Source organism: Hirundo rustica, chromosome 3, assembly GCF_015227805.2.
Source record: "Hirundo rustica isolate bHirRus1 chromosome 3, bHirRus1.pri.v3, whole genome shotgun sequence".
Taxonomy (NCBI): Eukaryota; Metazoa; Chordata; class Aves; order Passeriformes; family Hirundinidae; genus Hirundo; species Hirundo rustica.
In genome coordinates this window covers 102,380,115-102,394,833 of record NC_053452.1, presented here as the reverse complement: position 1 = coordinate 102,394,833, position 14,719 = coordinate 102,380,115, and the positions used below count along the sequence as shown (strand labels likewise).

General features: G+C 36.1%; 1 protein-coding gene across 2 annotated transcripts in view; it reads left to right on the top strand.

Annotated features, from left to right (window-relative positions):
* Positions 1-14,719, top strand: part of NOL10 (nucleolar protein 10) — a 48,568-nt gene that overhangs the window by 9,029 nt on the left and 24,820 nt on the right. For both annotated transcript variants that reach the window (XM_040059873.1, XM_040059874.2), the window contains exons 8-13: positions 1,105-1,165; positions 1,676-1,761; positions 2,121-2,199; positions 3,397-3,546; positions 5,916-5,982; positions 10,624-10,676. In XM_040059873.1, the coding sequence (XP_039915807.1) occupies positions 1,105-1,165; positions 1,676-1,761; positions 2,121-2,199; positions 3,397-3,546; positions 5,916-5,982; positions 10,624-10,676 (496 nt within the window). The remainder of the gene's footprint in view (positions 1-1,104; positions 1,166-1,675; positions 1,762-2,120; positions 2,200-3,396; positions 3,547-5,915; positions 5,983-10,623; positions 10,677-14,719) is intronic.

The following is a 14,719-nucleotide window of genomic DNA, read 5'->3' as shown; positions in this document are numbered from 1 at the left end:
GAAGGCACAATAAAAAACTGAGCAACAGGAGAAAAAAAAATGGGGAAATCCTGGCATGAGAGAGGTAAGGGTGTAGAGTAAAATCTGGATTAGAGAGGTAAGGCTTAAGTTGTGAGAAGGTTTTGAGGTGAGGGAGTTGGATGAGTTACAGAATTAGAGAGCTGTGAATGGAAGAAGTTGGAAAGTGCTGGGTAAGTGGTGTAGAGAGAAGTATTTGTACTTTGGAAGAATTGTTGTCAAAATACAGGGCTCTTTGGTGCCCTGCTGAGAAACAGGATATTTGGGTGAGAGAAAGAAGACCATTGGTCAGACAGAACATGTTAGAGATGTAAGCTTTAGAACATAAGTAACATAAATATCTTTTGACGTAATTAGAATCAGAGGTTCATTTAGGTTGGAAAAGACCTCTAAGATCATCAAGCCCAACCATTAACCCAACTCTGCCAAGTCCACCACTAAACCACATCCCCAAATGCCTTATGTACACATCTTTTAAATACCTCCTGGGATGGTTATTGACCACTTCCCTGGGCAGCCTTTTCCAACGCTTGGCAACTCCTTTAGTGAAGAAATTTTTCCTAGTATCCAGTCTGAACTTCCCCTGGCATACTTTGAGACCATTTCTTCATGTCCTATTGAATTGTTTGAGAATACAGTGGAGCAGAATGATGTGGCAGGGCTTGGTGGTATGTGGTGGATACGGGAATGCAGATAACGTCAGAGCCCAGCCTCCTGCTCGGGGCACGGTCATATGAATTCAAATGAATTTTGTCAGGGGGGTCTTGAAAACTCCAAAGATGGAAATTTCCCAGCCTCTATGATTAACAAATTCTCATGCTTAATTATCCTTATAAGCATTAAAATATTATCCTTATATCCAGTTGGAACCTTAACTGTTTTAAGTAATCAGTGCTGTCTCTGGCTCCAGATTGTTAGATATCTCCCCTTAAGTATGGGAAACTGTTCTTATGTGGCCATGTGTCCCTCCTCCAACTCTTACTTTTCTGGGTTGAGCAATAGTGTACACGATTACAGAGATCTTACTAGTTGTTCATGTGTTGAATTGTTCTGAGGTCATTAAACTTGCTCCTTTTTCTGTTGTAGAGAGAGTAATGTCTGTGACATAAATCCTGTACACTTCTTGTTTGCCATGGGGACGGCTGAGGTAAACGTTTGCATTCCTTTTATGAAAAAGGCAGTAGTTTTTGTTTCAATTTTATATTAATTTGCGGAGGATAAGAAGAAACCATGAACCTAATTAATTAAATTGGTCTCATTTGCTATGTTAGGTATACATATGTTAAAGATGACTTTTCAGAGCGTAGTGCAGATAAAATATCAGAGTTACTTGGTTGCTGAGAGCTTGAGATTTTGCAGACGGGAGCAAAAATAATGTTCTCTCATTTTGCAGTGTAGTCATCTGTAGAAATTAGCTGGCATGTGTACCCTATTAATCTTAAGAAAATTACTGTTAGTGATTTTGATTTAGATTGCATTGAAAAAACTAGAAATGAAATGTGTACAACCTGTATGTCATTATTAGAACAACTCATGTCAACCTAGGAAATTTTGTTAATTATTCATTAGATTAGATAATTCATAATTTTGTTTAAATGTTTTCAGACTACCAGGCATCAGCTGCATAAGCTCAAACCATATTTTCTAAACTGTTTAGGGTAAAGTGGAATGCTGGGATCCTAGAACTAGAAATCGAGTTGGGCTCTTGGACTGTGCTTTAAGCAGTGTGACAGCAGACACAGAGTGAGTAACAGCTACCTTTTCAAATTGTGTTGCTCTGGATTTTTCAGAAGTTTTGGTTTTAGAAATAAATCTCACTTTGCTTTAAAGTGACCTTTCTGTTCTCTTGTCATTACTAGTGTGAATAAAGGGTATTCTTTGTCATAAAGGTGTAGACACTGATCTAAGTAGGAGTAGCTATTTTTGTATACAAATAAACGTTGTGAATGTAAACAGTGCAGCTTTTTGAAGCAGTATTTCTGAATGATACCTAAATTATTTTACTGTTAGCTAAGAATTTATTTAGCTATTTTTTAACATCAAAAAAATTATTTGCAGGCTTTATTGAAAGAATGCCTAACTATAAGCATTGTGCTTTGCAGGATAGAAGGTTTACCATCCATTTCAGCACTGAAATTTGATGGGGCTTTGAATATGGCTGTTGGAACATCTACTGGTCAGGTAGATTTGACTTCCATCTACCACAGCTCTTAGGAGATCCTGCTCTTGCAATTCCCAATCCAAGTCTATCATACATTGTGTGCAGTATATATATATTACTGAAAGTATTTATTGGACCATAAATTACGTGTGTAGAGTAGTGATAGTCAAACTGCAATTTAATTTTATCAAATGCTTCTGCTCTTCAGAATTTTGTAAGGAACTACTTTAAATCATCATAACCTACATCCTATATAACTTCAAATTCACAGTTTTCTTATGGCTTGAGTCAAGCGTGTGGGGAAGCTGCTGCTTTTTGGGACTATGAGTACCACCTCAATGCAACATAAGTGCTCTCCCTTGTCTTGATGGTGCCTGAAAAACCAGAAATTACTGTCTTTCAACAGTTATTTTTAGTGACTTGTCTCGATATGAAGAATCATTTAAATTAATTTATTGCTACCATCATATTTGTAAAGGGAAGTGTGGGAATTGTTTCCTGCCTTTGCCAGTATTTTCATGGGCTTAGAGAACCGTAGCTTCTTCAAGAACAGATATGTGTGTGAGAATTGTATTTGCTATGTTAATGTACAAGTCAGACAAATCTTATTGTAGGTTGTGTTTCTGATTAAATAAACTGATGATATTATTTTTTCCCAAAAATTGTTATTCAGACTTTATATATGAAAGATTTAACTTTCTCAAGTTCCGTAGGAAATTTTGGAGATAAAATACAGGTTTCTGGAAGATAGGGCCTGTACTCTCTACTTTCCTTAACATAAAAAATAACGTTCTGTGATGTTTCACTGGGGGACAGTTATATTCACTGAAACTGGATGGGAGTCTGGAAATTTAAATCATGTAACAACAATGCAGAAATCTGAAAGTGAAATATTACTAATTATGAAATTCTAGGAGGATTGAAACAAAAAAAAGTTTGGTTTTTTTTAATAGAAATTAAAAAATCTTTAGAAAGATGGTTAGGTCTTAAATTTGTTAATTTTTCTAGATGGAAAATGTTAAAATATCTGATTGGAATAAACTGGGCTCACTTAATAAATAGTTTTCAGAATTTAAAGTTATTTATTTTATGTGAATCCTGCCTATGTATTTAAGTAAAATCTGAAGTTTAGTTAAATGTTTAGTGAAAATCTGGTGGGCATGATTTCCTCATGATCTTACGATGTTATACATTTAATTTGTCTCTTATTCTTCAAGGTCCTATTATATGATCTCCGGTCTAGTAATCCATTAATAGTCAAAGATCACCACTATGGCCTGCCTATTAAATCAATTCAGTTTCATCATCAGTTGGATTTAATTATCTCTGCAGATTCTCGCATCATAAAAATGTGGAACAAAGATACAGTAAGTAGTTTTATGTTCCTGCATTCAAATTTTTTTAATTTTTACTTTATTTGGGTTGTGAGTTTTTTGTTGTGTTTTGTTTGGTGGTGGTGGTTGTTTGTTGTTTTGGAGTGTTTTTTGTGCAGTTTGATTAATTAAGCTGAAATTCAGTGTAAGAAGTTGAGATTTTAATATCTCTTAATTTACCTAGCATTTTGTCCTGTCTGACTAAATCAACATCTGGGAAGTTATTCAATAGTCTGTCAGGTATAAAGCTATAGTCTTAGGGGGTTTTCAGCTGTTTTTACATATCTGGCCAAGAGGCTTCTTTCAGGAGAAAGGTTTAAACATAAAAAGTAGTATCTTAGCCATTGCCTTGGTTTGTGTGTTTCTCGCAGTGTTCTTGAATACATCCAGTTACGCTTTTTCACCAGAGAAAACATATTCATTCCAATTCCCTGATCAAAGTAGGGTTAATTTCAAAGGTAGATCAGTTAGTTAAGGACCTATTAAAATCAGGTGCTGCTTATTTTCACAGGATTCTATTTGGATAATGAAGCAGATACTATGCATGGAGCCAAATAACTGTGTCTTACACTGTATTAGGGGATTATGTTGCAATGGGCAATGTCTTTATCCCTGCCCTTTGCACCTCTAAGTGAAATTGAAATCTCTAATTTTTATAGCACTTTTTGCATTATATCATGCTGTCTTCTTTCTTATCTTTCAGTCAATGAACCTTACTATGAATCTATAGGGAAACATATTTTGTTACCCCATAGATTCATAGTAACGCTATTGTAACTTGTTTTGGTTTGAGGGGATGTCTGTAGTCATTGTGTTCCTTTTAAAAAAACATGCTCCTTCTATGCTTTTCTAACTTTATAGTGAAACATAAAGAGAGTTGTAGTAGAGGCTTTTTTCTAATTATTTCAGACAGTCACTTCAGTGTTACTGTGCTGCTTCATGAACTTTCAACAGCCTCTTATTTTTTCTGTGATCGCAAGTAGTTTTTTGCGAGCTCCTCTGCAGTTAATTTTTATTGTTTGAAAGGGAAAATAAATTATTGGTTATTATTTAAAACATCTGCAGTGGCTTCTCTCCATTTTTCCTAGATATGTATACTTCCCTCCTTGAGAATGAAACACTGTAGGGTTTGTCAGGTGGCCTCCGGTGGGAAAAGGGAGGGTTCCTCACCACTGGAAGGCAAAGATAGCTTTGGACTCTTTCCTAGGGTATGTTCCAGCTGGCTCCACCTCTCCCAGATGCTGGTTCCTGACTATCTCTGGCCAGGAACCAAGTGCAGAGGCAGACTGCGGGTGGAGAGCATATGGCTTTGATACCAGAATAGCCCCATGCTGAGACGTGCCTTGGGGTGGGGAGCACCAGGCTTTTGTCTGCTGAGGCCGGGGTGGAGGAGAACTCTTCTTAATCATCAGGGAGAGACCAGAGGTGGGTGGGGTAACAGCATGTAACTGGGAGGGAAAGGAAGGGCCCAGAAAGGTAGGTGGGATTGCTGCAGGGAAAGAAAAAAAAGAGGAACAGGATTAAAATTTGCCTTGTTCCTGTCCCTCGTTTAGAGCTGTGTAGGCATGTAGTCTCATGCTTCAGATTATGTGGTCCAGTTTTTAGAGACTCTTCCTTTACTGGCTGTTTTGTGTGTTGGGTTATAAGAGCACCTGTATTTTGTCTGGGTTTTTCAGACTGTGGTCCAATTCTTATTCTTTTGAGAATGTTGTTTCCTGCTTTTATCTCTTTCTTAAGTAACCTTTATAACTTCAATTCTGATCTAAGCTAGATACCACTGCATGCTCTTGCTACTTTTATTTTTATATCAAGATCTCTTTAATGATGAGATTATAAATCATAAATACAGTGCCAAGCTATATTTCATTTCATGTAGGCATTAGTACATTAGCAGAACCAAGCTCCAGATTCAAATTCCACTCCTAATCCATTTTTTCAGCTAATCATACTTAGCAAAGTAAAGTTACTTAAAACTACTACATTCAGAATTGAAAAAAGTGAGGGTTACACTGACAATGTGCCAGAACTTGTAGATCTCAGCCCCACTTTTGCATAAAATAAAGTAAATCTGATATAGATTTTCAACACAGAGGTGTAAGCTGAGAAATTAGAGGTGCCATTGTACATTGCTGTGTCTTCAATTGTACATTGCTGCACTTCCTTGTAAGAGATTGATTCAGAGATAAAATACAATACTGAGTTCCCTGTGTTATGTTCAGATATTAATAACATTTTATTGCTCTCCATCTTTATTCCAACATGTTTCTTAGCTTCTATATTAGCTATTATTAATGTTTAGATTTACTGAATTTAATTATATTATTTGGAGTTCTTTATGATTTATTTTCTTCCTACAATTTCAGGGAAAGATATTTACTTCAATGGAGCCAGAACATGATATAAATGATGTATGCCTTTATCCAAATTCAGGTATGTTAAGTATATTAATATCTTGCTAAATTGAAAAGGAAAAGCTTGTTAACCCAAGGTGTGGTCTTTGTTTAGCTGATGAAATTTAGGTCTACTTTCCTCATTATAGCAGAGCTTGGAATAAAGGGTTATTTGTCAGTTAGTGTCCTTGTTTCCTCTGCATCTGTATTACATTGGAGCCTCTTTGCAGTTAGAAGCTGCTGTGCTGTTAATTGAGTCATTGACCTCTTTTACTCCTTCAAATATCTGAAGTGTCTCATTTCATAAGAATAGGAATCTTGTCCTATTGTGTTGACTAAGTCCCAGATGACTTAGAGCTTGCTTTGTAGAAGTAGGAAAAATATCTTTACAGCAAATTTAGAGGGTTTTTTTCAAGTGTTTCAAGGATTTGATCTTTCCTTGATTTAGATACAGCACTTAAATTGTGCTGTCCCTTAGGTTTAATAATTTGGTTTTAAGCGTAGATTCCTAAGTGCACAAATTTGCATGGTTTTTGTAATTGTTTTCAGATTTGTTGCGTCTTATAATGTTGTGTTTAGAGAGCAAAACTGAGGATCACTTTTAACCAAGGTTTCCAGGACTTTACGAGTAAAAGTATTTTACAAAATGGTGGTTGTATGTGCATATGTGCTTTGGTTGCACTTGATTGCAACTTGATTATTCTTGCTTAATATGAGTTGCTTTAGTTCTTAAGTACAGTGTGACACCTACTTCCTTTCTAGAAAGCAGTACTGAAAAAGATGAAATAAGTTAGGGCCACTACCATGGCACAGAGCAAAAGTCTTGAAACAGTGCCTGGGTTGCAAACTGCTATTATCCTAATTTTAGAGAGAGGAGCAACTTGGACTTTGATTCATACTAGCAGCTCAAATTTAAGATTGTAGATAAGTGAGATTTCTAGCAAGTTAAAACTTATCTTTGTCTTTTCTGCCAACTTCAGTTAAGAATGTGTTGGAGAGGTTTTTTTGCTTTTTCTTTTTCTTTTTTTTTTTTTTTTTTTTTTTTCTGTAAGGTGAGCAATTAAATACTCTTCCCTCATAAGATGGTGGGCATTTTTGACCTTATTAGCAGAGTACATCCCATGTGCCCTGGTTGAATGTAGGAGTTCATGTGGGTGTATTTGAGAATTACTACATGGTGACAGGGTGGACTGTGCACCCTGGAGATGGATAAACCCTCACCCCTGGTGGCTGCAGAGAGAGATCATTGGAGTGAATTATTTTCAGCATTTCACCGAGGTTTCACCTGTGAGCTTATTGGTTTCCTCTAAAAGAGAACCCGGCAGCAGATTAACATCAATACAGCATCAATGAAGAGCTCACCACGGGGAGTGGAACAGAAAAAAATTATTTGTCCATGTAAAATCATAGTGTAATTTAAGTTGGAAGGTACCTCTGGGAGTTGCATATTTCCTACTCAAAGCAGGGCTGCCTTGCAGTTAGATCCAGCTTTGAAGTCTGATCAGGTTGCTCAGGTCAAGTCAAGTTTGAATATGTCAAGGATGGTCATTACTCAATTGTGGATGCTCTACAGCCTTTGTGGTATGTGGACATGCCTTGTGTGCTTTTGCAGAAATGGTTTTCATGAGACTCTGCAGGATGAATCTTGCAGCACAAAGAATTGAATGCACGCGTCTCCCTAATGTTGCTATTGGACATTACTTTTCACGTGTCTTTGATTGAGATCCAGATTGTGCAGTCCAGTTCTGTGTCCCACATCTCCTGCTTAAATCAGTGCTGGTTTTCTTATTGTCTGCAGGAGGACACGTTGATGGTTTTGGTAAGAGCTGCTGTGGGAAGAAAACTGGGTTGTATTTTATAGTCACATGGAGACAGTGGGACAAAAAGTAGAGCATGTTGTAATGGAAATTGAGAGATCTAGGGCAAGAGGTGGTGCATCACATATTTATCATAAATACTGTTGGACCAGCATTTAAGATGCCTAGAACCACCTCATGCTTCAGAATTTAAGAAATAATCATGACTAAAGATCTGAAAATAAGGAAATACTTCCAGTAAGATGGGCTTGCAGTTGTGAAAAGTTGGAAATGCGACATGATTTTCAGTATCAGTGTGGGTTTGGCTCAGTGCTCCTACTGGTGCCTCAGCATCCTCAGAGCCCCGCTAGATGCACGGCCCAGGAAACCCAGATCGTTGCCTTGCTTTTGTTTAAACACTTCTTGTGTCACTGGTGCTCAGAAAGGCAAAACCCCATTTTCTCCCTTATTGGAGAGATAAGGATTTGATGGGTGGACTGTTCAGGAGATGAGGAATTGGTTGGATAGTCTCATCCAGAAGATGTAGTGGTCAACAGTTCAATGTCCAAATGGAAATCAGTGACCGGTGGTGTCCCTTAGGGCTCTGTATTGGAACAAGCTTTATTAAATATCCTCATTAATGACATAGACAGTGGGACTGAGTGTACCCTCAGCAAACTGGCAGATAACACCCAGCTGAAGTGTGTGATGCCACCCAGGGGTACTTGGACAAGCTTGAAAATTGGTCCCATGGGAATCTCATCCAAACCAAACTGTTTTAAGATTCTATAATTCTATCAGTTATGGTAAACTCAAGATCAGTATACTGTGAACTGGGTTTTTTTGGTGGTAGTTTTGTAATAGTTAGGCATTTTTAATGAAACGATTTTACCAACCAGCTTCTGTGTTAGTACCTTTCCTGGGAAGCAAACCCTTGTGTATCTTTGACCAACCTACATGATGACAGACATTAGTGGGTTTCTTAATAGTTGAATATCTTCTTCTGATCACACATGAACAGAATGTGGCTGCGGAAAAATAGGTTTACCACATACCAAGTAGCCTTTAGTCAATTTAAAATATAGAATATAAATGAAACTTGACAGTATCTTCAGTGTATAGAAATCTGTGTCTCATTTGTTTCAATTACTGTAAGAAAAATTAACAGGTAAAAATCTGCATTTTCCAAAACTGCTGCTCCCACATGCTATCACTTCATACTCCCATTTTCATTCTTTTACATTCATGATACTGTGTTGCAGACCATTTCTAAAGAGGGTCTTATTAAAACTTATCAAAAAAGGCTGTCCTTTATTTCCCTTCTACCGTAATCAAACTAGGCTGTTACATAGTTTGTTAGGGTGTGGTCTCTCTTCCCATAAAATTTGATTAAAACTAGCAAGCTGAAGCAATAAAAATGCATGGAGTAGACTTCTTTCAGAGTTAACTTTCTTTCATTCTTCTATTTCCCTTGTAGTATATGCTCATACACAGTTCTGAAGTCTGTTTTTGTCCTCCTTTAAATATTGGTGGAAGACTCTCAAAGAGGAGGTTTTACTTTACTGACATCTTTGAAGCACCTGCAGAATTAATTTCTGTCTTTATTTCTAATGATTCCAATTCAGCCAATGGAAAGATGCTTTGTCTTATGAAACAGTAATGAGCGTGCTGTTAGGGGAGTACTCTGTGTGTGTGTATTCAAGTATATGCTATAAAGTCTTGCTTTTTCCTTAAATTGCCTGCAAACCTTTCAAGGCACAGTTTTTAGCCTGTTGGCTGACTAAGCTTTCAGAAATATCTTGCTTTGCTGGGAAAGCAAGCTCCCTTTTTCTGACATTATAAGTCCAGCTGCATTGTGTATTTATAATAAAAGGATTAGGTAGGAAGGATTACTCCACCCATGTTAATTGCATTCCTCTAGTTGGGTGTAAATTATATTTCTACCCTCTGGGTGTGTAATAATTGACCCAATTATTCATAGTCTCAGTGGCATATGTTACAGTTCTTTCACATCAGAATGTTATCTAATTTGATGGCACTTTGTTCTTCATAATCAATCTCTTGTATTGTCTGTTGATCAGCTACATTGGAAAGACAATATTGACATAAACGTAAAAGTATATGGCAGATGTTATTACTCTTTTATGTAGAAGGAAATAAAGAGTATTCTTCATTTTGAACTTATATGAAGTCTTGTCGCAGTAGATTTTCCACAGATTTTAGTATTCCTGTAGTATTTTTTTTATATTCAGAGTATGTAAACCCTCATTCATGGTGGTTTTTGGGTATATTTGTAGATACTTCAAATTCTACATTTGCCCTGCTTGGTTATAGCACTACTATTACTCCTTTTGAAGTATCCTATATCTTGTTTTGAGCTGAGAAGCTGCTGTTGTGTTTATTTCCCAAGATGAAATACGAATGAAGGTCTAAACCATGTTATGATTAATGGCTCTATTTAGGTGTGTGTTTAAAAATAAAACAAATAACCACATGTACTAATACCAATGTATTAATAATGCGCTTTTATGTCCAATGTAGTTTTTAACTGCAATACTAACTGGACTTGTTCTAAACAGTATTAATGGATGAACTGTTAATTTGTTATGAAAGTTGGCAGCCTGCACTTGTCAGAGCTTAATGTTGCTTAAAGTGGTGCCAAACAATTTAGATAGAGGACAAAAGGGAATGAATATATAGAAAATTAAGCTCTGTTAATTATGCTGATATCACACCTTTCTTTCAATGGTGTTTGATGCAACAATTTTTTACAGGTCTTGATTAATGTCCATTGCAAGCCAATAATATGTACTTTATGAGCTTTTTAAAAAAGTAGTATTATCCTCTTCTGATCAATGTTTTTAAATGTGGAAATCTCTTTTTAGGAATGCTAATGACTGCCAATGAAGCCCCTAAAATGAATATCTTTTACATACCGGTAAGTAATACAAGTTGTTGCTGATATTGTTCCTAAAGACACAGTTTGGTGCCATTCAGGTATTTCAGTTGAAATTCATATCTATATTGCTTGAGTTGTCACAATAAAGTAAATTTAGGTAACCACAATTTATTAATGTAACACATTGAATTATTTAAGAAACAACCTGTAATTTGCCTTTTGCTACTAGTTTCAAAACTGGTTAGTGCCTGCAGAAAATTCAGGTGTAGCTTTTTTTGATAACTGATGAAAAAGAATTCCTATATAGGGACTGTGTTTTTCAAGATAATAACTTTGCTTTTTTGTGAAATATTTCATTAGTGTCTTTAATACATGGTGTACAGTTACATAGTCATAGCAGTAAATATTCTTCTCTGTTCTGATGTAGAAATGATATTGTGTGACTTCAGGTGTGGCTCTTGACTGTAACTTCTGCTCAATGCCATTGTTCAAATGCAGGTTTTCATGGGATAAACTTTCCACCTGAAAGGCTTAACTGTAGGTTTAACTATATGTTTTATCTCTGCAGATTAGTTTTAGGGAGACTTAGCAGCAAGCCTTCTGGTGTCAGGGAATAGTACAGAAAATTACAGCTGCACTTCACTCTACTGTTTAGTTACTGGTCTGAAACAAAACAGAAGCTACTGTTTAGTTTCTACGGTGCCTTCTCTAGAGGTTTTCTTGTCCTGACAGAAGATAAATATGTATGTAAATGTTGCATGCAGAATAGCTGACCAGACTCTAAAAGTACATACACTTCTTAATTAATTGTATTCACATTTTGGACAAACTATAAAATTTATTAATATTGAAATATATATTTACCTATTTTTTAAGCAAGCCAAAGAGTCTTCATTTAGCTAATCAATTTAAAATAAATATCTTTTTTTTCAGTTCTTTTCTGGTCATATCAACTGTGTATGATCTTGATTATGTTCAAGATGGAGATTTATGAGTTTACATTTCTCTTTGTGGAATAGAATATGTATACATGTTGTATTTGTGTGTTTAAATACAATAATATGCCCCTCTGAACAATCCTGCAGTTTAATATATTTACTTACATTATTAGATTTTTGCATTTAAAGAGATGTGGCATTTATACATGAGTTATGTCAGGTTGTTCTTCAGATGTGAATTGCCTGTTTCTGTAATTCAGCTGTAACCAACTCACGTTTTGTTAACTGTGCTGTTCCATGCTTTGGATAACAAAGGGGGACAACAAATATCTTTGTATTTATGACAGAATATTAGCTGTAGTTACCAGCTGAACACTTTCTTTCTGTTTACCTCATCGTTTGGGAGGTTGAGAGAGTAGCTCTCCAAGCGTTTTTTTCTCTATTGTCTTCTTTAATTAATGAATTAGGGAACACAAACTCACATATTTTCAAAGTCGGATGAGTTTTAAAAACTGGAATGGACTAGTTAGTCAATTTAAATAATCCAGATAGAAAAAGCATTCCTTCTGTCACTAAAGGTAAGGTTCAGCTTCTCTCTGAAAATTGTGCACTGAGATTATTTTTTTATGCAGGTGTGCATGATACATGAACCTGACAGCTGTAGTGCATTAGAGGTTCACATCCAACTTAACCAAAAAGTTATTTCATTGTCTTGATTGTCACCAGTGATGGATGTTTGTTAGAACTTGTTCAAGCTAGTATTACTTTGAGTATTCTTGCACATACTGTAAATCAAGATGAAAAATACTTTCTTTTTGCTCTCAAAAATCTCACTCTCATAGAATCCTTTGTGAGTACTGAATTCATGTTTCTGAAGTCAGACAAGTAATTTTTAGTTAAGAAATACAAGCACTCTATTATATGTCAGATCATACCTAGAAACAATATTGCAAACTTACATACTGAATAATACTGTCTAGTATTTTTGCAGCATGCAGGGTATTCTAATGAAGATTAACATATCTTGCCCTAAACCATCTTCCTGTGTCACCATTCCCTGATTTTTGTTACCTGAGTCTGCCTAAACTTGTTTGGATGGTACCTTTTTATGGGTTTTACATTCACAGTGATATGAGTATACAAATGGAACCAAATGATGAATGTTAAAGCTTAAATCCAAATATGAGTTCTATTTTTGAAATGTTGTATATTTCAAAGGCTACGGCCCGGATTAAATTTGCTTTTCAAAGAAGCTAAACTTCTCCAGGTTGTGTCACTGGCTTTGAGTTTGAAGGCTGTTGAACATATCTTAAATGCTTTTGTTAGTTTTTTAGTTGACCCTCTGTAGTTCATTTCAAAACATGTAATACTTACTTTAGACAATAGAAAATTTAAATAGTAGTGAGAAGAAGTTACTTTGAAATAGAGACAGAAATCTCACACTCTGGTCTTGCTTTCTTATCCTGTGCCTTTTACAGGCAAGACTGATGGGGCTGGCACAGCCACTGTTGTATAATTGAAGGGCGCTTTACTGCATTTCCTAAAAATCAAGTATGTAGCTCACTAAAGCTGTTTTGGTGGCTATTTTGTTTATTTCCTAATCTACCTTTTAAATGAAGAAAATATAAAATGGAGGACTTGTGTCAGCCTTCAACAGCTTCAGGGCATTTTTTATTAAGGAAAACTTAATGTTATTAACGTGTTCATTTTACGTTTTTATTCCTTGATCTTCCAGGCTAGTTATTTGAGCTCAGTTGCGCACCTGTCCTTTGGTTTCTCTGTCAGTAGATGATTAATACATGTTTTTTTTCCATCCTTGGAAGACTTAGTAATTTCCTTGCACAGGCAGTTAAGTTTAGTTACAAGGATCTTTGGAGTAAAACTTTAAAGTACTGTATTACTTGATCTCTTTTCATGGTGTCATTTTCTATCTTTTTTTAAGAACTAGGATTCACAGTTTTTATAAGTAACTTAATTTTCTCTTTGTTTGTTTATTTTATGGTCGACTTGAATACTACTAAAAATGTGTCCTTTGTCTTTGAAACGTTGACAGGAACTGAGTTATAAGTCTTGTTGAATTCCGTAACAGAATAAGTGCCTGGGAGAAATGCTACTAACTGTAAAGGACAGTTATGTAAATAAAATCCATTCAATTGCCTGTGCCCAGCCATTGGTCTGTAGTGTTAATAATTTTCCTCTTGTGTTAAATGCTTATTGGAACAGCTAAAAGGAATTGCCATGGCTATGATTAAGGAGGATACTTAAAATCCCAAATGTATGGTGCTGTGCTCTACGTAAGGAGAAAATAATTCACAGCAGTGAGGGTCTTGCAGAGCAGTGTGTGCATAGATGGGTGCAGACAGACCCAGTATCCGCTGTCCGTGATTGGAGTTGGCCAGACAGTGCAGGACTGTGCCCAGCCCAGCATACCCAGCCTCTCAGCAGGTTTTATTAGTGTGGGCACAGTGCTGTGCTAACACAGCTCATGACTGGTGAACTGGAGCTGGCTCATGTCCGGCCAGCTTGGAATGTGCTCTGACTGAGCTCATGTCTGACTGAATTATCTGTGTACGTGTGCCCGTTCTCTCCATTGTTAATGCCAAAGCTAAATTTCCATTTCAAACCCAAAAAATTACTGTCTCTTGAACTTCAGGATTATAAAAGATTTGACAATGAGTATCATAATATTGCCTTTAAAAGAAATGGCACGCATCAGCTTTTCCTGCAGAAGTTTCATCAGGATAGGTATGACAGTTGAGACTAGGAATGTCTGAGAACACTGTATTTTTCTTATAAAAATATAAAATCTCATTTCAGTTTTTTCTTTTGTGTGTTCAAAGCTGTACACAGAAGAAATACAAGGTGATTTTTTTGGTTTTCTAGAAAGGACAGGCAGGTTTTAAATGAAAAGATACCTCATATAGGTACACAGTGCAGAGTGCGCAAAAAGCAAATTGAACCTGACTGTTGAAATGAAATGTTTGTGTTGCATAGGTAACATCTTGAGTGGTTTAGCTTAGAGACTTTGTTTTTGTTTTATTTTGTTGGGCTTTAATGAGCGCAAGTGCCTCTGAATTTCTGATTGGAATTAGGCCGTTTGCCATTAGTTTAATAGCTAACTTGCAGTTTATGCAAACATTTGGA